The sequence below is a fragment of the Phaenicophaeus curvirostris genome, chromosome 11 (assembly GCF_032191515.1).
Source record: "Phaenicophaeus curvirostris isolate KB17595 chromosome 11, BPBGC_Pcur_1.0, whole genome shotgun sequence".
NCBI classification, from domain to species: Eukaryota; Metazoa; Chordata; class Aves; order Cuculiformes; family Cuculidae; genus Phaenicophaeus; species Phaenicophaeus curvirostris.
In genome coordinates, this window is record NC_091402.1 from 6,851,526 (window position 1) to 6,876,970 (window position 25,445).

The 25,445-nt window shown below is 44.6% G+C and overlaps 1 protein-coding gene and 2 long non-coding RNA genes across 10 annotated transcripts in view; 2 read left to right on the forward strand and 1 right to left on the reverse strand.

Moving 5' to 3' along the window:
* ADAMTS9 (ADAM metallopeptidase with thrombospondin type 1 motif 9) overlaps nucleotides 1-25,445 on the reverse strand; it is a 95,381-nt gene that overhangs the window by 23,628 nt on the left and 46,308 nt on the right. For 7 of the 8 annotated variants that reach the window (XR_011338164.1, XR_011338165.1, XM_069865440.1 and 4 more), the window contains 2 exons: nucleotides 11,811-11,978; nucleotides 6,654-6,827 (listed from right to left, as the gene is read on the reverse strand). Coding sequence is in view for 6 of the 8 variants with exons in the window: in XM_069865440.1 (XP_069721541.1) it covers nucleotides 6,654-6,827; nucleotides 11,811-11,978 (342 nt within the window). In the remaining 2 variants the exon portion in view is untranslated. The remainder of the gene's footprint in view (nucleotides 1-6,653; nucleotides 6,828-11,810; nucleotides 11,979-25,445) is intronic. The other variant, XM_069865441.1, reaches the window with a different exon arrangement.
* LOC138725002 (uncharacterized) lies at nucleotides 6,663-13,942 on the forward strand. The gene is made up of 3 exons (XR_011338166.1): nucleotides 6,663-6,846; nucleotides 12,567-12,674; nucleotides 13,806-13,942. It is a non-coding gene; the product is annotated as an uncharacterized lncRNA (long non-coding RNA).
* On the forward strand, nucleotides 14,683-17,333 carry LOC138725003 (uncharacterized). Its single transcript, XR_011338167.1, has 3 exons — nucleotides 14,683-14,823; nucleotides 14,965-15,101; nucleotides 17,059-17,333. It is a non-coding gene; the product is annotated as an uncharacterized lncRNA (long non-coding RNA).

A 25,445-nucleotide genomic window follows, 5' to 3' on the forward strand; every position in this document is an offset into this window, starting at 1 on the left:
CTGCACTTGTGGCACAACAATCCTGTGCAGACTAGGAGAAGTCTGGCCGGAAAGCTGCCTGGAGGAGAAGGACCTGGGGTCGTTGGTTGACAGCGACTGAACATGAGCCAGCAGTGTCCCAGGTGGCCAAGAAGGCCAATGGCATCTTGGCTTGGATCAGAAACAGTGTGACCAGCAGGTCCAGGGAGGTTATTCTCCCTCTGTACTTGGCATTGGTGAGGCCGCTCCTCGAATCCTGTGTTCAGTTCTGGGCCCCTCACCACAAGAAGGATGTTGAGGCTCTGGAGCGAGTCCAGAGAAGAGCAACAAAGCTGGTGAGGGGGCTGGAGAACAGGCCTTACGAGGAGCGGCTGAGAGAGCTGGGGGTGTTTAGCCTGGAGAAGAGGAGGCTGAGGGGTGACCTCATTGCTCTCTACAACTACCTGAAAGGAGGTTGTAGACAGGAGGGAGCTGGCCTCTTCTCCCAAGTGACAGGGGACAGGACAAGAGGGAATGGCCTCAAGCTCTGCCAGGGGAGGTTTGGGCTGAACATCAGGAAAAAATTTTTCCCGGAAAGGGTCATTGGGCACTGGCACAGGCTGCCCAGGGAGGTGGTTGAGTCACCTTCCCTGGAGGTGTCTAAGCCACGGGAGGACGAGGTGCTGAGGGGCATGGTTTAGTATTTTATAGGAAAGGTTGGACTCAATGATCCAGTGGGTCTTTTCCAACCTGGTGATTCTATGATTCGGGGTCAAATTTGAGATCAACATGCTGCTGTGGGAGCATCCAGTGACAAACTGTTTCCATCCTTTGGAGGTACCAAGCCGAATTGCAGATGTAGGGAGAGAGGAGAAACTGCGGCAGCAGGTATTGTGATGAGGTACAGGTAGGGGCCAGTTGTGATGGGACCAAGAGATACAAGGATCAGTGTGCAAGGTCAGGAGATGAGTCAAGGCGAAAGTAAAGTAGCCAACCTCCATCATTTCAGGTCCTAGTAAATACAGACACTTGGAGAATGACAACCCAGCCATCCCCTTTCCAAAATACACATCCTTGCACCCTTGGTCATGGCGGGGGGAAGCCCCCTTCTCGGTCCCCACTAGTGGGAGAGCAGCAGTGCTCTGCCCTGGCATGGCACATCTCTGCCACCACTGCAGCCGAGGCAGCCCTACAGCTTTATTCTCTTTTAAACACTGCCCTGCCCAGTATTAAGAGCAACCCATGCTAGCCAAGCACAACTGTTCCCCAGAGGCTTCTGGAGGCTTTAAGGACTTGGTTCTTTCTCTGCTTGTCTTGGAAAAACCAGCCTGGCTGTGAAGCTGCACTCCTGGGAGCAAGTTTGTGCTCAGAGCGTGTCTTACAAAACACACACATAAAACAAAATAAATCAGCATAAGAGCAGCTGTCTGGATAAAACCCTATTTTCTTAAAGTTATCATCTGTAATGGACTTCTAACACTTTCAACTAACTGGATTAACAAGGAGAAAAATGCATGAAAATAATCATTTTATATAACGCGCAGGAAATGTCTTCCCCTAAGGAAAAGGATAAAACATTCAATCAGACCATCCCTATCTGTACAGAAACACCTTTTGAAGTCACCTAGGCTTGGAGGACCGTGCCAGTTTAATCTATTTAGAGTCTCGCCCTCCAAACATCATTTCCAGCCTCATTGAAGAAGTTCCTGCTCTCCTGGCTGGCCCACAATTAGTGAGATCTTGGGGGGTTCAGCAAGTTGTGAAACTCAGGCACAGTCAGGCTCTCATTTCTGTAATTAATTGTTAGAACCAAGACTGCAAATTATGTGAGAACTTTGAAAAATCACAGCAATCCACGGCAAGAGCAGCAAAGGAGATCTGCAAGCAAGCAGAACATCATGTTGGTCGTAAATATTTAGTAACTGAGCAAAGTGGAGGGGGACAGGGAAGGAGAGGCAGCCCCACAAAGTAGCATTTATTCTGAAGGAATAACTTAGGACCTCTTAGGCAACAGTCAACATTGCAAAATCCACAGTCTGCCAGAAGAGCCTAAGGGTTTCATGTACTTTCAACCTTATTTACTCTCTTGCTTTAAGTCCTTGGAGTGTAAGCTCCTTCTAGGTCTGTGCCAAAACCCAGTGATCCTACGGGGCCTGGAGGAATTTGCTGGAGTGTGATTTCCGCAGAGAGCAAACAAGCCGTCATATATTTGCCCATCTGATATCTCCCTGTTACAGAAGTAAAATCAGAAAGGGGGTTATTGGATGTGAATAAGGCACCACTAATGGCTCAATCATCATGTAGCTTCCCTGAGCAGCACCTTTCAGAGGCAGCATTAACCTTCCTTCTCCACCCCTAAAGAGGGACCCTCCAGCACAGTGGGAATTGGGCTATGAGATGCTCAAGGCTCCCCTTGTCTCGGGTCTGGCCAGCCCAGCACATGGTCACCAGTACAGGGTGCATCATTCCAGCCCTCCTCCACTCACGACCAAAGAAGGCACCTTGGAAAGAGTGGGAAGAAACAAGGCTGATTTTGTTTCCTCTTGTTAATTTATATTTAAGCCTAAATTTGCGAAGTACATTAGCTCATGCTTAATTTTAGGAGGCCGAATAATCTCCATGCCATCAATGGGTCTTCTGGCATTGGCCATGAAGAACTATCATATTAAAAGCTCACCCTCATTTAAAACTGTTACTTGCTGATGAGAGATTGACACTCTTAAACCCATGCCAGCCTGCTTTGGGATTCTCTGCAAATAATGGTCCTGTGGCCAAGTAAATCCAAGCCATCTCTGTGCATTTTGTCATCATCAGTACATTAAAGTTTGATTATTTGTATTTTAGGGATTACTGGCAATTAAAATAATCCCACTGAGATATTAAATATGGCTCAAATACAGTGAGACCACCATAAAACAAATCAAAGAGATGCACTGCAGAGATTCCAATCAGCCACTCCAAGGTTATAAACCATTACTCACATAGAAAGAGGACAGTTCAGCTAGCATGAAAAGGTTATTTTTCCTTTTAATATAGTAATAGATTTTGTATGAAATCTCATGTTCATGACTGATCTAAACCTCCCACAAAATAGCAGGGCTGGGGATAACAATATTGACAGCAAGAGCTGAGAAACAGGTCAGGCATTTGACAATGTTTGTTTCTTTTGCCTCATTTCCCAAATTTTAAACTATTTTCCTGTAAGTTCAAATTAAGGACCATTACAAGCACTTCTGCAACTGTTCTAGAAGAGTAGCAATAACAATTAAAAACCCCCAAAGGCATTCCTTTGCGAAAGCATTCATCATTTTCATTCTTTTTTTTTTTAAAAAAAAAAAAATCTAAATCTGACACAGAGATGAAATGAAACCCCATGCCACAAACACTTCAAACATGCCCTGGGTAAATCTGCAATGCAAACCAGGCAAGGATGGCACAATTTTCCCCCAAACAGCAAATGCCGAAGAGTCAAGAATCACATTGCAGCTGCCAGAGCTGTTCAATATCCTTCCACAGAGGTTCATAATTAAAAAAAAAGAAAAAAAAACCCCAACACCATTCTCTCTCCCAATTTTTCCTTTTTCTTTGTAATCCTGGTCTGGGTTTTGCTTTGACATCTCCAAAGCCCTTTCTATTGACTTTCTTCTCCCTGCTGTAGACACTGAGAACAGCTAATTAAAGGCAATACACCAACAGAGCAATAAACGGTTTCCAATAAGTTCCCTATTCCTTTTCATCAACTTGGCAAGACCAACATTCTCAACAACAACAAAAAGGATCTATAAGAACCCCCCCTCTCAACAGATTCCCTTTAAAGATAAGAAATCAAGAACATGACACTGGGGGATTATTTTACATTGAATCACAGAGTGGTTTGGGTTGGAAGGGACCATGAAGGTCATTCAGTACAACCCCCCTGCAGAGAGCAGGGACATCTTCAACTAGTTCAGGTTGCTCAGAGCCTCATCCATCCTGCCTTTCATGTCAATTAGGGTCCATTGCCATTCCCTGCTCAGAGAATACTAATGGTGCCTCTGCCTCCTCATTATGAATAATGTCTGGCCAGTACTTAAGGCTGTGGAGAAGGTGCTATTACTGTTTTTCAGTGGGTACATGAGAACAAAACAAGAAGTGTTTACAAGAACTGCTTGGAGTCAGTCACATTCCATATCTCCTACATGGTTCTATTAATGGTTATTTATAGGTGAAGAAATTTCCATCCCACACCCCTAGCAAAGCTCCCCTGGGAAAAACCAGTCTCCATAACACATTAAAAATGTCCCTAGTGCAATGGGGAGCCCTGGAAAACTTTGGAAAACATCAGCATCCACTTCCCACCAAGGGCCTGGCAGCCTGGGGGCAGGCAGAGGCCTCTTGCTGCTGGTCTGAAAAGTTGCAAAAATAAAGGAAAGAGAGCAAAAGGATGGGGTAGGAGCCATGGCTTTTGAGGGCTGATCACAGCATTAGGTAAGCACTGAAACCGCATGCTGTTCTGTGACCTATTTTGCCACCTGAAGAAATTTAATGGGCTCTGTAAAAGCAAAAGTTCATTGCAAGGAATTTGCTGGAGCCCCCTCAGCTGTTCCTATGTTTCTTTTCCAGGCTGGGATGTTTCCGTCAGGCTCCACTGCTTGGTCAGCTTTGCCTCCTGCCTCCCACCACATCTCAGCTCCCTGGCAGGTGGGAATGGAGTATGGTCTCCTCTGGCCTCTCCTAGCAGTGGACGTGTTAATAGGATTATAAACCCATTACAACTTCCCAGCACCGCTGAGACCAGGGAAAGGAAGCAAAGCTCATTGTACCGTCCCTGTGAGGCTGAGGTACCGTGGGTGGGGGGATATTAGATAATGTCACACAGGTGGCTGCAGTGGCTGCAGTCTGGAGTGCTCTGAGCAGTCCTGAGCCCACAGGCTTACAGAGAAGGAAAGAATGAGAAGTAAGCACACGCTGCTGTAACCTTGACTTTTTCCTTGCTGCAGCGGAGCAGTTGCACAGCCTCTATGTGCATGAAACACTTTTTCTCTCATCAGTAAATTTGCTTTTCTTATCCTCCCCCTCTTTTTTCTTTCTTTTTTTTTTTTTTTTAAGTGACACAATAAAGGCAGGCTCTGGAAGTGTCTGCAAGCACCAAGGCTTTGAGCAGGAAGATGGTGGTGCCTCCCCGTCTTCTGTTACCAGAGCAGGAGGCTCTGTTTTCATAGAATCATGGAATCACTGGTTGGAAAAGACCTTTCAGATCATTCAGTCCAACTATACCTGTCCAATTACTAAACCACAGTCTTGAATTTTGCATTTACACTGCGGCCAATTCACAGCAGGGGAAGGGACCTTGACCAATTTTGTTCCCCTTTAGGATCTCTTAGACCATGCAAGAGCAATATAAAAGCAGCCTGATTGCCAATGAAAGCTGGGTCCCCTTTCATTAATAGAGCTCCTCCATCCTGGAGTTGCTGACTGCAGGTGCCAGGGAGATCACCATCAGGCTCTGACCATGCACCTCCAAAGTCAGTGGGATCTTTCGAAGGGTGTAGGATCAAGCCTCTGCTGCCCTGCCACCAGGGCCAGCATTGGTTTTGCAGGAAACATCTTGTACCACTTTCAATCCCCTGCATTCCCACGAAGGGCCTGTGATGGGCTATCCCCTTCTCCCTGTGTGACGTGGACATCCTCCCCATGGGAATGGTGGCCTCTCCCATGGATTTTGCATTGCTGGAGCCAGCTCCCCTGAGCTGACAGCTCCATCACCTCTCCCATTTCTAAGGCTGGCAGCCCTTGGAACACCTGGGACCTTGGAAGACCTGAAGACCCTGGGACAGCGGGACAAGGACAGTGCAGAACCAGGGCAGGACTCTTTCACACAGGGATGGCTGGAAATGGAATGAAACCAGAACAAAAATACTTATTTTGGTGCCTGGTCTGACCTCTCTCTGCCATAACGTGTTGTGCACTCGTAGCCTGTCACAGCAACCTCCAGGCAGCTGACCGGAGGGCCTCCCCTGGACCCTCCTCCTGCTGCCCACAAGCTTGAGGCTCACCTGTTGAGCACTCAGCAGGTGAGTTGGAGTTCCTCCCTGAACCACTGCAGCAGCAGCTTTATCCCCTACTCCAGCCTAAGGGGCTGGTTTTGCTGGGGACAGGTCCCAGTCACTCAGAAAAGCACTGTCTGCCATGGGAGATCTCAACTCAGCGCGGTTCACAGCTTCGCAAAAAGCATGGACTGGGTGCTCAGTGAAAAGAGAGAGCTGTCTGCAGGAACCGGGGTAACAAGGAAGGAAAGTGGGAATTATTGATGCTCCTCATTTCCTTCCAAGCTACAGGCAAGGAGCTCAGTGCCGGAGCAGCACGGCGGGGCTTGGTCCAAGGGGGGGTTACTGCTCAGCCTCTGGGAACAGACCCAAACCCGCCCAACCCAAAACCTGCTCAATATTTGCATAGGTCCCAGCCAAACACAGGGCAGCGCAAAGCAAGAAATTAACCCCACAGAGGTATTTCTCAGCTCTCCCTTCCAGCCAGCGCACAGGAGCCTTTTCTCCACTTTTTTTTTTGCCAGTCCAGATCGCAACCCCAAACCCCCATCTCTCCAGCAGTGACCTCCAGCATCGACGGCCGCCATCTCCAGCATCATCCCATGCTGCACGCTTGAGAGCACAAGTGATGTGACCCCGGGGATGGGTGGAGGGGGGGACCCCGCTTACCGGTTGCCATTCGCCGGCTGCCCAGCGGTGCGTGGGGCACTCGGGGAGGTGGCAGTCCCGCTGCGGAGGGGGCTGGCTGGCTGGGTCGCATTCTGCCTCCTCGGCTGCCTTCGGGGTGCCACTGTGGCAGCGCACGGCACGGCGCTGGATACCCTGCCCGCAGGACACCGAGCACTGGAGGAAGGAATAAAAGGTAAGCGGTGGTCCTTGTTGCAGCTGTCACGGTGAGTTCCTGGGGTTCACCCCCTGCTCTGGGCTCAGCGCAGTGATAGCAATGCTCTAACGCCACTGTATAAACTTCCAGGAGAGGCTTTTCATTGCAAAAGGGGAAAACTTTACAAAGGGCAGAGCAGACAGGTTGAAATCCCTGTTCCACTGAAGCCAGTGAGAATTTTTGCTGTTGGGGGTCAGGATTTCCTGGACAGGATTTATATCGCCAAAACCTCTGGAGACAGTGGCGCTGCTAAACCTTCACAACGTGCCAGAGGCAGCAAGGCTCTCCGCTCAAAAAAGCAACACTTTAAAATATGTCAAATGCCACAAGTGTCACCGGAGCGGACTTTAATGAAAAGTAAACTTGAATTATGTAGAATAAAATCTGTAGCAGTAGAGGTAAAAGTATGATACAGCTGGGATTTCTTTCAGCAGGCATCTAAACATGCACGTGCAGGGCATGTTAGTTTGTGAAAATAATTGCCTTCTTAAAATTAACTGCATTTTGCATTTCCTTCATTATGTTGTGGGCACATTTCTACTCACATCTAGGCGCAGTAAGAAAAGGCTGAATTTCTCTGTTTCTCAGAAATAGTCAAGTTAATATGCACACTACAATGCTTTTAACAGCTTGCTTTTTTTCTTTCACGTGTTTCTAATTGTGACTGCACAATATAATATGTTCAGCAGTACTTCACTTCTCACCAGTATGGATTCTTCCTCTCCAGATCTTGAAATATATGGCATAGATTTGGAATAAAAGGAATTTGCATTTGTAGAAGAAAGCGTGTAAAAATCGAAAGCATGCATTTAAACCACAGCTATTACAATTAACCGGCTGCTGAATTAACAATTAATACAAGCAACCTTATTAATACATCAGGAACTAAGAAAACAAGTTTACAGCCCATTATTGCAATACTCATAAAAGCGAGCCTTCTTAAAGCAGGGAATTAAGTGGTGCCTAGCGGGGAAGTAATTCTCTCTTCTGCAGAGTATTCCTCCTTAATGCTCTGCTTGCTTTACTATCCAAACGCCCCATAAAGCCAAGAGGACCAAAGAAAAGCTGACTGTGCACATTTGCCTGGCTTCAGATATTTGTAAGCGGGTGGGTTGCTTTTTTTTTGTGTGTGTAACTTTTGAAAGTATCAGTGAGATTTCCCATCACTGGTGCTGCAAGTGCTTCCCATACGCTGTGCTGCCTCCCTGTGATGAATAATGCTGTTTGTCCTACACATTCCATAGGGGACAGTTAGCTGAAAAATGGCAACAAACTTGGAGAAACATATACACCGGGAGGCACGGCATGCTCTAAAATGCCTTTTGGTTTGTATTTATCATCCACACAGGTGTTTTATGATAAGGGAGTGCAAGGAGGCAGATGGTACCTGGCCATAGTGGGCAAAACCTGGTATAGGGGAAAGCCGCAGGCTCATTTCACTGTGTGCCTGGGTGAAACTTTGGCATGGGAATAAATACTGCACCCTGATTGAATGGGTGGGAGGATTCACAGCAGAGAAGCGAGCTCCCCTAGAACCCCAGGCCAGGCTGAAATGTCCCAGCCCCTCCCTTGGAAGAGATTTGGACCCTTCTTGTGCAAGCGAGCAAGCAAAGAGCTTTCCTTGGGCTAACCATATGTGTGTAAGCAGGAGAGGCTTCTCCTAGCTGAACGGGCTTTCTCAATGCACTTGTTGGCCAGACACAGGGCAGCCACAATTCCATTCAGCCACAGCACGGGAGAGGGGAACACGAGTGCAGCCCCAGCCGGAGAGGAAGGAGCTACTAGTGAGCCCAGTCCTGGGTCCGCAGGAGGGCTACGATGGGGCTGACGACAGAGCCTGGAGCCCTGCTGAGGAGGGGGCAACGGCTACACTCGTCCCAAAGCCGGTGAGTTGGGGCCACGGGAATTTTCCCAGCAGATTGAGGCATCCCCTTCTGTGAGGTGCTTCCTCCTGCCGCCCGTGCTTCTGCATCAGTATTGCTGTGGCTCTGGCTGGATTTAGAGCTGCCTTCAAAATAACACCATTATGCTTTCTGGCAGAAACAAGAAAAGGTGGGTTTTAACACCATTTTCATTCTAGCTCTTTTAAATTTAGAAAACTGGTCAGCCAACCTTTGTCTACTTTGGGGAACAGAACAGGGTAACGCTACCAGAAGAGACTCACACTGGGGGCAGTCATCTTGTGCTGTATTTATATATTCCCCTAGGAGATGCCAGGCAGTCTGTTCATCCTTTCTGCAGAGTCTATATTTTTTCCCAGGATCACTGCTTACACCACTGAGCAAGTCAACCACCAAACTGCAGAGAAGCTCTACCTAAAGCTCTGCCTGTGCATTCAGACAGGGCTGGATTTCAGCCTGAAGCTGAAAGATGTAAATACCAGACAGCAAAATAAATATTGGTATTTTTGCTATGTGAAAGGTAAATGGTCATAATTGATACTACTTAGGAAATGCAAACACATTAAATCTGGTATTTCAGCGCAGACACACTTAGAACTTGGAGAAAAACCCTTTTTTCTTCCCTTCTGATTATTACAGATATATTAAAAATGTTTTGCTGCAGGAAAGGGGATTTATAACAATCTAGAAAAGTAATACCTGGCTTCTGAATACAGAGAGAAATAAACTGGGAGCGGAGCACTTTCCTGAATTGGCTGGGACTAATTTTTAAGCATTCCTGTATTTTTTTCAGCCTGTTTTTTAATCCCAAAAGGAAAAGAAAAAAATCCTAAAGACACATGCAACAGGTGCACGTACGGTGACAAGGAGGATGCACTTCCATGGGAAAACGTTGCCTTAGTTCTTATACAGGCTCTTGCTGGTTTACCCAGGACAAAGGCAGCCAGCTCAGCGATGGGATTATCTTTTAGAGGCAATTAGCCTCTCAGAGAGCTTTTTTGGATAGTATCTAAGAGCAAACTGATCACAGCTCCTGTTTTCAGCCGTGTCACCAGTGATGGGGAAGGTGACACGGAGTTTCTGCACCCGTTTAGATCCTGATCAACTGGGCAGTCAGGGTGCCAAACCCCTGCCTGTTTCATAGTCCTAATGAGAAGCTCTGCACCCAAATTCACCAGGGCTCTGAGGCGTTGTATCTTTCACAAAGCGGTGCGAGCCCTGAGCACCTCTCGCAGGGACAACCACAGATGTCCCAAACTTCTGGCAGCCCCGTTTTTCATCTGTCACAGGCCAAGAAACTTGGTCAGCACAAATGAGGATCAGGATGCAAGAAAGCCATAAAAAGCCCAGTCTGATATAGTGGGATGCGTGTCTCCATCCCTTTATTTTTTCCATAAGCAAGATCCTGGCTGGGTGAGTACATACAGCATCAAGAATCTGGGCTGAGGAGCTACCTTGCATACTGGAAATGTGCTACCTATTCTTAGTCTTATCATTAGCATACAAATATTCCTTAATTGCCTAGTCACAAGAGATTACCTCAAGCCATAAATCATCTCCATCCTCCTATTAACTTGGGTTTCTTTCTGCAGTTGCATAAAATCAACTCTGGTCATGCGATGGAATGTTGGGAATTTTAAAACACTTACTTTTATCCATTAACATTAGTGTATTTTAATGCAATCGACAGAGCATTACATTATTATGTTTACAATTATTAGCTGTAAAAATTGCTTTCAGGAGCAGTCAATTTGAATAAAGTGCAAATCAGATGTGACAAGACCATCTAATGGCCTAGCTTTCCTTTACACTCCAGCTTCTATGAAATTGAGGCTTCAGTTTTGCAGGTAATAAAGGTAATAATACTGACTTAATTTCCAGTATGGGAGCAGTACTGTGCAATTCACAGGGCTGTGCAGGGCTACCTGGGTGCTCCCAGCCGTACCATGGGTAGGGAACCCAGACCTCAGGGACTGAACATTCATGGAGAATGCACACTTCTCCCTTTACAAGTAATGGCAAACATTCCCAACCTATGGACTCAAAAGTAAGCATAAAAAAACCAATGCAAGTCTGAAAGCAATCATAGATCATCAATGGGTTTATTGTCTTTTTTAATAATCAACATTAAACAAGAGCATGCTGTCCTAGTCCTCATGTTTGCAATGTCTGCATGGGTACCTGTAGTGATGTTAATGGTTTGTCTTTGAGGGGACTCATTTACAGGGAGAGCTGGTGGTTTTACCTTAATTTGGAAGACAGATCACAAACGAACATGATGTTTTACAAGTTAACAGTTCATTTAGTCTTGGATTTTCAATAATTCTGCTGATTAGCATGTTAATGAGGTAGAGGGAAAAGCAAGGTTCAGAGATAAAAATGTGATACAGCAGATTCAGGCTGATGACAAAGACATCATTTTCAGGAAAACAAGGATTTAAGATATGCTTTCAGCAAACAAGATGCTTAATAACTCCAAGCACTTTCACATTTCCAGCAGCCTCTGCTCTATGCACCAGTGTCTGACTTCTTCATCAGTGTCTGACTTTTTAATTAAGCAAAATCAACTGATGAGCTTGTTAAGAAACAAAAGGTAGTGAAAAGCACTTATAATGAACAGCTCTGATTGTTCTTTAGGTTTTCCCAGGAAGCTGATAATAAAATTAATTTCAAATGTCTCAAAACTGAGGAACATTTTGCTTGGGATTTGACATACTTAAATAACAACGATAAATTAATATATATTAGATTCTCTTTAATATTATATACTAATGCCTTTTCTAGCAGAAATTTAAAATATATAACAAGGAATTTGCTTTCAGATAGACATTAAAAGCAAGTTGCAAATATTCAGCTGGTAAAACCAGTGCTTCTCCACTGTTATTCACGAAGCTACGTTGATTTACAACACCTGAGGATCTGGCCCAAAACTTTTACCATTGAAAAATTCATAAGGACAGAAGTGATGGGAAAACCAGCTTCTAACCAATTTGACAGAGAAAGAATATTAAAGGGTACAAAAGGGTATACAACGCATCTCACCTGTCCCCAGTCTCCTGCTTTCCACTTTGGACATCTGCCCCCTCTGCATTTCTTTTGCACATTGGGCTTAGCAAGGTGCTTGCAATAATCTTCTTCTACATGCCTCCCTTCCTTTGTCAAACAGTACACATTGCGGTGCTTTTGGCCCCTTCCACACGAGACAGAACACTGTAAATATAAAGTAACAACAGATCAGCTTTCATGCAGGGCCATCTGTGTGGTTATACGTGGTCCATGGCTACCCAGGCAATTTTCTTTTAGCTGGACCAAAACGTACATCCTCAGGTCCCCAACAGCCTAAACAAAACCTGAGGGGAAGACAGAGGGGCAGAATTTAACTGCTTGAAATGCTCCCATTTGCACTTAATATTGCAGGATATTCTTGGTGAAAGCCCCCCGCAAATGCCAATACCAAAATAAGAGAAAGCAGCTGACATTCAGCAGGGATAACAGGATGGATTCCTGGCATTGCTCCAGTGGTTTCAAAGCAGCAGAGTCATCTTACAGGGATCAAGGCAGGAGCCCTCAGTATCTACTTAGAACTTGAAAGGAACCATTTCCATCTACATTTGTAAAAAGGGAGGTCAAATGTTGGTAAATCAGGAGAGCAAAGTGTGACATATGCCTTTCACAGAGGGAAATAACTCCACAAAGGACAAAGCAGAGGAGAAAAACGCAGCCCTTCCATTTCCTCAGTATTTAAGCTCAGGTTTGTTTTACCAGGGCAGACTAGTTTACTGTTTTTTTACTAAACAGACTGAACCCAGGACACGCTCATCCCTAAGATTTATGCATTTTGGAAACAACTCAGAAGATGGCAAGAAGGCAGGCCCTGAAGAATCAAAGCGAAAAGCAAATCAGCAGGTATGTTAGTTGCAAGCTTTGTAGTGAAGCAACTAATTTCAACCTCCCTCTGCAGGTTCACTGAACTTTTTCAAATGTGACCGCTTCTGGCATGCAAACCCCAAGCAACTTCACTTTGATTTCAGATTAGTCTCCTCCAAAAGATTTAGGAATCAAAGGGGTCTGGAGTCACGACAAGAATTTAGTATGACAGTTTTGTGTAGAACAAGCCTGTTACTCAGCATGATGCACCCAGAGACTCAGCTTCTATTTCTTCATTACATGTTATGCAAGCCATTACATGCCATGTCATAAGCATCCTGGTTTAATCCTTGAGCACAAACACACTGTTTCAAGCATCTCTCAATATAAAATGTTCTGCTTTCTTTTCAGGACAGAGCAAACATGCAGAGATGAGGCTTCTACCTTCATTTTAGAGCCATACCATCAGTATATTTCCTAAGAAATAAATTACAGCCCAAGCTTTTCCTAGCTTATGAACACATTTCAAACCTAAAAAAGTACAATTTTTATATATGTAACACCTCTGGAAGATCTATCAGAATAGAATTTGGCATATACACTGACAGCTGTGATTATTTTGAATTACAGCCCTGCTTCCAAACCATTCAGTCTCTATTGTGTTAAGAGGTACATAAGGAACCAGCAAGAGTAACTTGCTCTAAAATGGAAAAGTTCAGGCCAACATGGAGAGAAATGAGTGTAACTTATCAGATCAGACATTGCTGCTTAAAGGCTTGTATAAGCGATGTCCTGAAAAAGGCTGTTTTCCTGCTGCAAGATCATTAAGAGAGACAGGAGGTAGCTGAGGTCCCTTGCAATCAATAGGGTTTCAGGGCCATTAATGATGCTCCTCCAAGAGAGGTGGGGAAGCCAGGTAAGCTTGAGGCAGGGATGGCTGCCTCTGAGTTTTCCTGGCCCTGGCTCTAATTTAAAGACAAGCCAAAAACCCTGAAGTGCAACATTCAACCTTGCCCTGAGAAACAGAGGAAATGCTGTCCTGTGTTCTAAAATAAGCCTTTCCTGAATTACCCAGATTCATAAACTTCACTTTTTCTTTTGTTTCAACAGAAAAAAAGATTCAGTTAATGTTATCCTATTTATAAGACTTCTTTCTACATCTCTTCCCAGGCAATGAACGTCAGCTGCAAGAAGGAAATGTCAAATCCTACCAAATCCAATTGCAAATGTCTAATACTTTCATCCATTTACTATCTTTGGACTAAACACCAGCAGTGATACTTGAGCAAAAATTCAAGTACTCCTCAGTAAGCACTCTTCTTGCAGGCTGATGCCACTTCACTGTGACAGTCAAAGCCAAAGAATAAATCCACACACTTGATCAGGACTCTCTCTCACCCCACATCCCAAGCCAGTACTGCCAGGTGCATCTTTTCTCTAATTCAAAAATACATTGGATCGACTGCCCATTCAAAAGGAAGAACAACCACATTGTGCAACACAGCAAGGAGATTTCTGGGGACCTGAAGTTGGCTGATAAATATTTGATCTCACAATTAATAGGGTCCTAGTCTTTTCCAAAATTATTTTTCCCCTTCTACAAATTGCTTAACTTTGGCGTGGAGCCTGAATCTGACATTTATCTCACCATTCCACCATCAAACAAGACTGCATGAATACCTTGGTGCACTCAGAGGTTGAGGCATAATTTGCCTAATTTTGTTAATACTTGAAAGTAATTCCCAAGATGCTGGAATTAATCATTTCTATGTCTGCCTTTAATATAAATCAAAGTTAGGCAGCTGTGCATTTTTAGATCTAACCCACCCATTTGCTTTCATGCACATATGAGTTATGATCTCATTTGTGCTGACAGAAAAGAGAGGTCAAATTATCTAATGTGACCAAGTATCAGAGACTAAAATTCCTTTGCAAAGAGTCTACTTCATAACTGCCTTCTAATTCATCTCAGGTATTTCCAAGTTTTATTTGGCACATATATTTTAAGCATATGTGAGCCACATGCAGAAAATAATTTAGTAGTGGGCTTCATCTCAATGCCATGTGACTGAGAAAAGTGGCACACGAGCTACTGCCATCAGCTTCATCATTTATGTCAGACCCTGGGAAAACTTTGCATTGCATTATCGGGGTTCTTCATCGCTGCAAATGCTGCTGCCCACTTATGGTATCTATCAATAACAGTACCATCATGAGGTAAGCTTTGACCTTGCCTTCTATAAAACATTTAAATAGCACAGACAAAACCACTCCTTTCATATTTCTCTCTCTTTTTCTTGATTTCTTTCCTATCCCGAAATCCCCATAGAAACTACCTTACAGTACTGGGGATGGACAGGAGGCTCTCTGAGGAACAGCAGCTTCATCCAAGGCTCTTTGAAGTCAATAGAAATACTTCTACTGGTTTTAATCACCTCTAGATCCAGCCCTGAAGGAGTAGCCAAGGTATTGCATTAACTTTTTCCACTCGACAGCTTTCTAGGGTCAAGGATCAATGCACTGGGCATGCCCATGGTCAACCTGCCTGGCCTCTCCTCAAGTACTTGAAAACATCTCTCTGAAATGCTGTTTGCAGTTTGTGGCAGAGGCATATTAACACCTCAGGGTGAACCTGGGAGGACAGCCAGGTATGGGGAATGGTGTGAAACAACACCTTGTGTTGTTTCTTAAAAATACAATGTGATTGTGGTGCACAAACTAATAGAGAAATATTGTTTCAAAGAATCAGCTATAGCCATTACACTGAAGATTCCAGTAAACCTTCCCCTTGTTATTATCTTTATTATCTCCTGAAATCACTGCAGTCACACCTGGTGCTTTACGTGGAGAATAAGAACAAAAGGACCTTCTTAATAGCATTCGGATCAAAGCGTTTGAGTACAGATTTAAGGGTATTAGGTTTAGTGCATGATTAGTTTTGTTAACACGCCAAGAACCGAGGCTTGGCATGCTGATGATTATTTCAAATAAATACACTGCCTAGTTTAAATAAATACAAGAAAAAATTTAAATAAATATGACATAAATATTTCCATATCAACTGTTTCCAGAAAGGTCAGAACATGATGATAAATCTCTCCTGCAATACATTGCTCTGCTCCAGTGCAGCGGAAAGCCTGTGTTTTTGTTTCCACAGAAATTTCTTTTCTGTTGCAGAGTTCAGGAATGACAAAAATTATTCTATTTTACCAAGTACATACAATCTGCTTTAAACTAACCTCTGCCGCGTTTCCTATTCCAACATTCTGGAAGGTGTGGGTACATCTCTTTCAGTAAGACTTCTCCAATGTAGAAAGGTTGCTACCTATTCACTGGGCTTGTCGCAGCTAAAACCAGAATATGTACCCCAAAAACCATGGACCTCAGCATGTCCAGAGAAGGGTGATGGAGTAAAGGGTCTGGAGTACAAGTGTTCTGAGGAGCAGCTGTGGGAACTGGGGCTGTTAGGTCTGGAGAAAAGGAGTCTGAGGGGAGACCTCATCCCTTGCAACAGCTCCCTGAAAGGAGGAGTGTGGCAGGTGTTGATCTCTTCTTCCACGTAAGAAGTGATAGGATGAGAGGAAATGGCCTCAAGTTGCTCCAGAGGCGGTTTAGATTAGATATTAGGAAAAATTAATTCATGGAAGGGGGTGTCAAGCACTGGAACAAGCTGCCCAAGGCAGTGGTTGAGTTGCCATACCTGGAGGGATTTAAATGATGTGTAGATGTGGCACCAAGGGACATGGTTAGTGGTGGTGCTGGCAGCGTTATGTTAAGGGTTGGACTTGATGATTTTATGGGTCTTTTCCAACCTAAATGATTCTGTGATTCTATGACTCAGAGGCTTTTAAAAATTCTGCACAGGGAGCTTGCGCTGCTGCCAGGGTAAGGGCTGGGAGTAAGGTCAGTCTGGCACCAAAAGCCCTTATCAGCTCTGGGTACAAATAAGCAGATCTTGGTGAAAAGAAAGAGGCAGCACAGAGCAGTCAAGAAGAAATGGAGCAGCTCGGCTTCTCACTGACGTTTTTCTCTGAACGGGCAAGCTCCACCCAGGGCAGAAAAGGAACCAAACCACCAGCAAGAATCTGGGGACATCTTCCCCTAGAAGTGAGAATTTTCAGAAAACGCTGTCAGACCACTTTTCCAGGCCCCCATGCATCAGCCAAGGATTTAGGAGGTATTTGAGATAATGAATGCAAGCTGCAGTGATCACCAAATTAATTCCAAAGACCGGTATGCTCTGATAGCTCACCAAGGGCAGGGCTGGGAAGAATTAGATTAAAAGTGGCTTTATCAGATTCTGCCAGGAGCAACTTTTTAGAGGAAATTAAAATCAATCCTTGTAGGTTTAGATTTCCACACATTAAGGATTATATGTAAAGTAAGCGCTCGTAAGTAAGCCCTTGTTCATCCTTTCCAACAGTCTGAGCTGAAACATGTGCTGAATGAAATAAAGCAGAAAAATGACAGATCCCTACAATGCTTTACACTCCCCTTCCATGAGGGGCTGTGCTCCTGGATGTCAGCAGACTTCTCCAGCTGCACACAAAGCCCAAACATGCACCCTCATACTTACATTTCAGCATCCTGTTAGTATTCATCAGCTCTTACTATAACTTACACTGGTGCTATCAGATGTTGAAATCACAGCCCTGTGACATCTGTACCTATGAAGATTCTCAAGCATGAAGGGCTCAGAAGCCATGACACCAAAGAAAGCTGGGATCATTCCTCATCAGCAGAAACCTTACTTTAAGTCTGAAAATTTGTGTATTAACCAGAAACAGAGGCTCTGTGGCATCCAGAATAACTTATTCAGCTTCACTACAGCAAGGTATTGTAGCATGCTACTCCCTTGGCTTTAGTGAGACAAGCAATAGGTTTAAAACAAGGGTGCAGCCCCATGCTATGGTTTCTCCAGTGGCTGCAACACTTTAGATGTTTAAGAAGTATTTATTCCTAGCTACTTTGAAATACTGTTCTTCCATTTGTCTGTTCTAGCATGGTCTTGTGCCCAGCTGCATCAGCACAGCGAGAAGACCATGACCACAGTGCGGTACACAGGGCAGGATTCACCCAGCTAGGCTTTTTGTTCCTGCAAAATTGTAAGAGGAATTGTATCAAGAGCACATGGTTGTGGTGATTTTAGCTGGTACAAGGACAGAAAAATACACCTGATTATTGTACATCTAAAAGGGAAGAATGATCTCTACATTCAAGAGAGGGCAATTGGACCAGAGACCTGACCAAAACACACCAAAGCATTGCTCTGCAGTTTGAAAGAAATGCTTAACCTCTGCTGACTCCCCAAAGAATTAGGAGGATTGGAAAAAAAGAAAAAAAGACAAGCACATTAGGGATTTTGGAGTGTGTAGTCCAAGTAAGTTTGTAAGCATTGTCCAGAAACCCCCGTGGGAATGCCCTGAGGAGCCCTTTGGGAGCTGAAGGGTGGACCTTGGTGTGCACAAGAGCAGCCTGAGTCCCAGTGTCCCCGAGTAGGAGTCCTCGCCTTGGGCATGGGTGAGAGGCAACACCCATGGTGGCTCACGCCAGCTCTGTGTGCTGCTCATGGGTCTCTCTCCTCTGGCTGCTCTTTTCCCAGCTCTGCAGCAGAGCTCCCCAAGTGATTGTTTGCAAAAAGGAGAAATAAAACAATCGACAAAACCTCCACCTTCCGCTACCAAACCAAGCTGTGGAGACTGGTGAGTGATGATGCCTCATAATAGGTTAAGAAATAAAATAAGGGGGAGAGGGAAATTTCTCAAATAAAAGGGTCCAACTCAATGTGTTGCTGCAGCTAAGGGAAGAGTCTAGTATGTCTGGAGCCTATTCCTCCAGCAGCCCATATTGTCTTGGAGGAAAGGATACTCTTGGGTGGAGGCTGTTAAATGTTACCACGATTTAAAACCTTGAGCACTAAAGTCAACACAATGATTTCTCTGAACTGGCAAACCTCACAGGATAACTACTGATTAACCTACAGGTTAACAACAGCAGGTAACTGCAGCAGGAGAAGCCAGGCATCTCCTCTTTCATGGTATCCACCTACTCAGTAGCACCTTCTTCCTCCTGCACCTGCAACCCACACAAAGACTTCACTGGCTGCAGAAATCAGCAGGGCTCTGAATGCACAAAACTGCCCTAAAAGCTGTGTCCCTGCCCCACTCCATGCTATTTAACTTGAACAACAAACAAGCAAAACCCCTGAAGAGCTACTACAGGTCTCTCCAGGAAGTGAGGCGTTAGATGGCATTTCCTTAAATTAGGAGGAGCTACCCAAGGATGCCAGCATAATGGGATGTGGAAGGCACTGATGAAGTCTATTTTCCATGCTGGGACACTGTTAAGAGAGTAGCAATTGAAGCAGCAAGCAGCCTAGGTTAACCTACACCTCATATGTTTAGTGAACGGTTGTATTACAATGCCATTTAGAAGTCCCATTCAACAGGATTTCTCCATGTCAGATGGAGTGAAACACAAAGTAGAGCTCCCCCCAAGGAACCTCAGCCCTATTTCATGTGTGTGCATCACACTGGGGGTTTGTAGGAGCACTGGACTGCTTCTTGCTCCCATTTTATAAAAAACCTCTTGATTTAATGTACTAGGGATCAAACACATTCAGCCTGCAAACAGTCTCGGGCATCAGACAGAATTTCATCCATGCTGCTGGCTCGCTCACCTCCCCTGTGAGTCAGTAAAAATTAAAACACGAATAGAGCATTAAGTGCCTTTGGAAGAAGATAGTCTACATAATTTTTCCTTAATGACTGCACAAATCAGTCACCGTGAAAGGCAGAAACACAGTAAATGTCTTTGTGCTTAGTGTCCCTCATCATCATGCATCCTTGTTTCTAAATGCTACAGTCCCTAAGATCTGAGCAACAGCAATTATTGCAGTTTGGGGTCTATAGTGTGAATGTGGGCAAACACGCACGCAGACCTCCCAACACCCGGCTCAGGGATCTGCTTGAAGATGCTGAACTTCACAGCTCAACCTTGAAAGCGTGTTACTGTTTTAACATGCCTCCTGCAGTTTAACACGTATTTCAATTACTGCACTCAAAACCATTGCCTTGGGAGACAAATGTCCCCAGCAATTGTCCTTTAATTTATTGCTTTATTTCTCCTGTATGCATGAGCATGTTTACATGTGCATGTGTAGGAGGTCTGCAGACTTTACAAAACCAGCAGCCCTGGGTGGGCCAACCATGACACGAAGACCAAACCCAGTCACCACTGAACAGCAGTCCCACCACTTGTTTGAGTTCAGGTCAGTGCTGTGCAGCCTGAACAATGACCATCGCGTTGAGAAAACGTGAGAAGGGAGATATAAAAAAACAACCAGAGGCACACCAAAAGCAGCCAAGCAACCACTGTAGTTCTTTGGGAGAAGAAAGGAAATAATTTTACAGTGTTAGGAGAAAAACATCAGCTGGACTATACATGGTAAGAAATATCAAGGAATACTAATGGAGTTACATGCTCTGGCTGGGACAATGCACCGAGGAACTTGGAAAAAGGTGCAGCATCTGGGAGTCAGAGAAAAACAAAAATTTCAACACACAAGAAAACAACCTTCTAGAGTCCCACCAATGCTCCAGCTTGCTTCTCTCCTGGCACTGGCAAAAGAAGCTATCGAAGGAGAGCAGACAAGACTGGCCCTTATCTGCAGCTCATTGTCCTGCAGCTCACTACCCTGGCATTTCCTCAGCATTCAGGGACTGGATTAGGGAGGTTAGAGGGGATGCTCCTACCTGGTACATTTACTTCTCCATGAGACTGAGACATACTAAATTTAGCCATGAGGTCAGATAACAACGAGTGCAAAGAACGAGGGGTGCCTGCAAGGGAGGAGTGTGGACTGCGATGGCTGTACATTAAATTGCAGGAAATCAGTCCTGCAAGGAGCTGATCCAGCAAAGAACTTGTGTGCAAGCTCAGTGTTAAGCACACCATGCTGCAGGCTGCGCCCTCACCTGCAGTGAAGCAGGTGGGCTTTGATGGTTATGAGCATCAACACTAGCAGCCAGGAAAGAGCAGAACCGATAGCAATAGTAGCCCTGTATAGCTCTCCTTATTTAAGGAGAAACAGAAGTAGCAATGAAATACGTCCGGTGACAATAGACAAACAACAAAAATTGGAAGGAAAATAAAATCTGGAGATGTTAGGGTAGCAAGAGAGGCATAAAGTGATTTTTCTCTGCCAGGCAACTGGGCACCACTGGTTTCACCCAGCTATAACTGGCTTAGAGCTACCATCTGTGGCTTGGAGCGTAGGCAGGGACTGAGCTGAGGAAAGATCCACAGAAGCAACCATTACCCTGGCCCGGAGGAGCAACAAGCTGAAGATCTACAACCAAAGATCCCAAAATTGCATTTACCTTGAGGGACAAGCTCCAAGAACAGCATGAAGCAGGGAATAGGTGGACAGTAAGACAGCTGGTACAGCTCTGCCCGTCCCAGCTGTGACCCAGGGTTGTGCAGTTTTGGAGGGTGGCTGAAGTAGACACTGGTGGTGGGATGCTTGGGATGGGCGTCACACAGGAGGGAGTCCAAGAAAGGGCTGCAACAAGGCTGGTGTGCTTTTTAAACAAAAGCAAAGAGGTCTGCACTGTCAAAGGCTTTTTTCTGAATGAGGAGCCAAAGCAGACGCATCTTGCATCAGCATAGTAACTGGCAGTCCCTGGAGTCAGTTGGTCTGACTGACCCCAGTCGGGAGACAGCCAGGAGCCCCGGAGGGACAGCAGCCTTGGTGAGCCAGCCTAAGCGTACAGCAAACAACTTAGAGACAGAGTCAGCTTCAGACAGACGGCTGGGGATATCCAGAGGCTACCAAATTCTCATTTTGGTTTGGATCAGCTTCATTCGATCTTCACTAAGGCATCTGTTGGTCTCTGTTTTTCTAAAGACACGTCAGCCACCCAGTGAGCCCCTCTGCTTGGGTTATGGGTGCTAGGACTGTATGTGCAGCCTTTCCCTGCTGCAGCAACATCTGTCCTTCCCCCACAGCCTCTCAGCGTAGGATTCTTTTTATTGGTTTTCTGATAATACCTGGCACCACAGAGAAATACAGACTTGCTGTTGCAGTCTTGGAGCCTGAACCAACACCATATGAATGGACAGAAAAGGCAACATGAATCACTGAGTGACCGGAGAGTTCAGCATGCCGATCACTTAATTTTCAAGGATGGCTTTGTTATTGCAAAAACATGTGTAAAGAATCATATGGCAGCTCAGTAATGCTGCTGTCACAGCAAATTCATTTTCTGCAGAAGACAGGAAGGGAACAGCAGAGTTATATACAGTTGCAACTAAATCTGCCCCTAGTTATCACTTCTGCCATAGCAAGAGGTGACATCCTGCCTGCTAAGAATATTATCAGAATGACGACATGGAGAATATTGCTGTTGAACAGCTTATTTTCAACCAGCTTCCTGGGGAGGGCATTTTGTAAACAACGTGTTGGGGCTTTGACAGAATTAAATACAAATAACCTGAACTTTCCATTGACACTGAATTTAAGATTACAATCCTTGAGTGCCAGCTCCCTGACAGGGATATTGGCCAGGCAGTCCTGCTTCCCATCGTGTCCTGAGCTCCCTCCCTGCTCCCTGTGTCGTTGCGCGCAGCCAAAGAGCCCTGTAAAGCCATCAGTGCCAGCAGCTTCCAGATCTAGCTAGGGGAATACGGCATTGTTGTCCTAACCCAACCCTGAATTCACATTTACAGCAGCAGAATTTGGTGTTTAGCCAGTTAATAATCTAATTATTTTACACTGACCTTCCGATTCTTCATTGTTATATCAAATGGCCCCTAAAGACTGATACACCGGCATTTCTATCCGTTCAACTAGGAGCTAGGAAGCTCACATCGCTGTTTTGCAGGCACTAAGACCTACAAACCATTGTATGAGCAGCTAGGACTTTTGATACCCAAGAGCGATAAGTATTTGGTGAGGCAGATTACTTTTAAAATTGTAATACATTTTAGGAAGAGAAAAAGAAACAGACTGAAAATCCTACCTACTCATTTTCCACAGGTCAAATTCCGGTGATTAATGTCCCACTGCAGTGAAGCCCAATGACTCACCCAACTGAACCAGGTTCACATGGTGCTGTGAGATATAATTGTTTTACCTTATCTGTGCCTGTTTCCTAACTTGGAAAGAGTGAGAAGCCCAGGACAATGAGTTCAGCATCATTCATAAATTGTATCAGGATACAGCTGTATGTTATGGTAAACCACAGCATCAAAACTTCACAGAGTAGGAAGGAGCAGATCTGCTCCAAGAGAAGCGGAGTCAGCCTTGGATTTTAAGTGAAGTGTTGGCTAAATACTCTCTGGGAGTACCTCCCTCATTCTGGAGAACATGGTGAGTCTTCCTCTAGGTATTCAAGAGTGTATATGGAGATCTGCATTCATACTACAAGGCATTCAGAGGCGAACAAGCACTCTCTGTATCCTGGTGACATTCTCTGCATGTTTTCAAAAGCATTATTTTAATAAAAAGGGCAGGTTTATCACATGGCATAGAGTTCTGCAGTGTTTAAATACACGTTTTTAAATAAGCAACGAAATGTCACCTCCACTTAGTCCTCATCGAACATAAATTATAACAACAAGGTATCTCACCAGTCTTCTGGTATAAAGTCATCATTTACACACAGAATCTGTTTATTAATTTAATTATCTCTTTAAGACCTGGATTTAACCAGCCAGATAAAAATCACTTGTTTACTGTAAAAAATCTCAGTGGAACTTTGCCTGAGCACTGAGGGTGGGACTCTTCAGACCCTCTCTGTTTTAATTTGTATGTATTTTATATACTAACTTCACTGAAATTGGAGTGAAGCTAAAGCAGAGACTTGCAAGAAATTAGTTATCCAAACTTCAGAATTCATAAATGTTTAACTATGTTTGTTTAATTATTGAGAATGACAGCTCTGTTGGAGAACAAAACAAGTAAAATAAAAGCGAGTCAAAAGATGGAACACTGCAGTACCACTTCAGATAATTTAGCAAAAGTTACCAAAACTAAGTATATGATCTTAATTTAGCAAAAGACTCAAGAAATCATTATACAAATTCATTTATGATTACATTCTACTCATCTTTAATTTTCACTGTTCAACATTAACATTAAACATCGTAAATGTATGCAATATTTATATAAAATTAAATAACAATATTGGAAAAATAAATACACTTTTACATAAATACATAAATCCATACTGCTGAAAAGTTTCAGCTAATACTATACTCTTGTTTCAAAAGTGACCAAAAAAATATGGTAGTGACACTCCATCCCAAAAGATGAAGTATGTACAGCTACAGAATGATGCTTGCAACCAATGACAGAGCTAAAGCAAATCCAGGTGATACCACACTAAAGCACACAAATTTGGATGTTACTACCTACAGTAGTAGCACGAGGTAGACACATATGGGGAGTATTTTGCAGGAGGGACACGAAGACCTTTTGAACCCATAGATGCAATTCAGTCTTCAAACAGCTCTGGGGTCCCCTACATCAAAGCCAAAGGATACCTCAGTAATAAGACCTGAAAAATCAAGTCACTGTGTGGCAACGACTGGGGCTCAGCTCTGCAGCCCCTTTCCCGTGGGCAGCTCAGAGGAGATGCTGTAGGCAGGAGAGGATGCCCTTGCCCTCTCTTTGCTTGATATCCCACCTGTTCCCAGGAGACCGAGCAAGGACAGCCCACCAAGGTTAACACAACCTAGAAGAGTCAAGGGATTTTTTTCCCTGGGTGAAGAAAAACAACCCGAACCCAAAATATAGGACCGCAAGCTGCATTTCCAACATAGAGGAGCAGACGCAGCCTCGGAGCCTGCTCCTGAACAGCTGCGAAGAGGCTGAATGCTGAGCAACACCAAAATGCAACACAACTCTGTCCACACACTGGGTTCTTGCAAATAGTCCAGCATGGGTAGCAAAGGCTGGCACGGCAGTTCCCAGCTGGCAATTCTGCAGGGAAGCTACTGCATTTGTTGCTAGCTCTGCTTGGCTCACCTCACTCATTTTTAGCACCAACTATATTAGTGTACAAGTGATACATTAGCACCCCAAAAGAAATATTTCATATCACTGTCCCCTGCACTGGTGAAGCACTGTATAAACACCAGTTCAGCAGTTTTATGGCTATTGCATAACTCACTGAGGTACGGTAAAAATTGAAGAGCATTACTGAAGGCATCTGTGCTACTGAAAGCACCCTCAGAAACAAAGGCGTGGTTATGTTTTAGCAAGATGACTTTTCAAACCATGACAATTAAGGAAGTCCAATACATTACAAACAAGTCCTTATTTTTTTTTCCTATAAAGTGCTTTAGAGTCAAATCAATTTTTTTTAAAAATCATCTTCAATGCTTTTATAACAAAATACACAATAAAGGTTCACATTCGTTTGAAGGCCACTCCGAAACCGGCAGGTCCGTGGTTTCCAGCACACCAGAAGAGCCCCAGGTGGCCCTCGCCTTGGCACACCAGGGCTCCGCGCCGAGCAGAAGGTGCTGCTCGGGACAAGGAGAATTTCAAAGCTGTGGGACCCAAAAGCCCAGCCCTGCCATTCAGGGCTGCTCTGCCCTGACAAGAGCATCTCTGTAGCAGGCTCCTCCAGTGACAGAGGAGCAGTGTAAGACATCTCTGCCCCAAACACTACTTTGTTATTAGGAAACTCCCAGGGCTTTAAGCCTTCCACCACCTTGCTGATCCCTCGCTGCCTTAATGATATCTAGAGCAGCAGCTGTAGATCAGGCCAGAAAATAACTCTCCAGAACCAGAGAGATGCA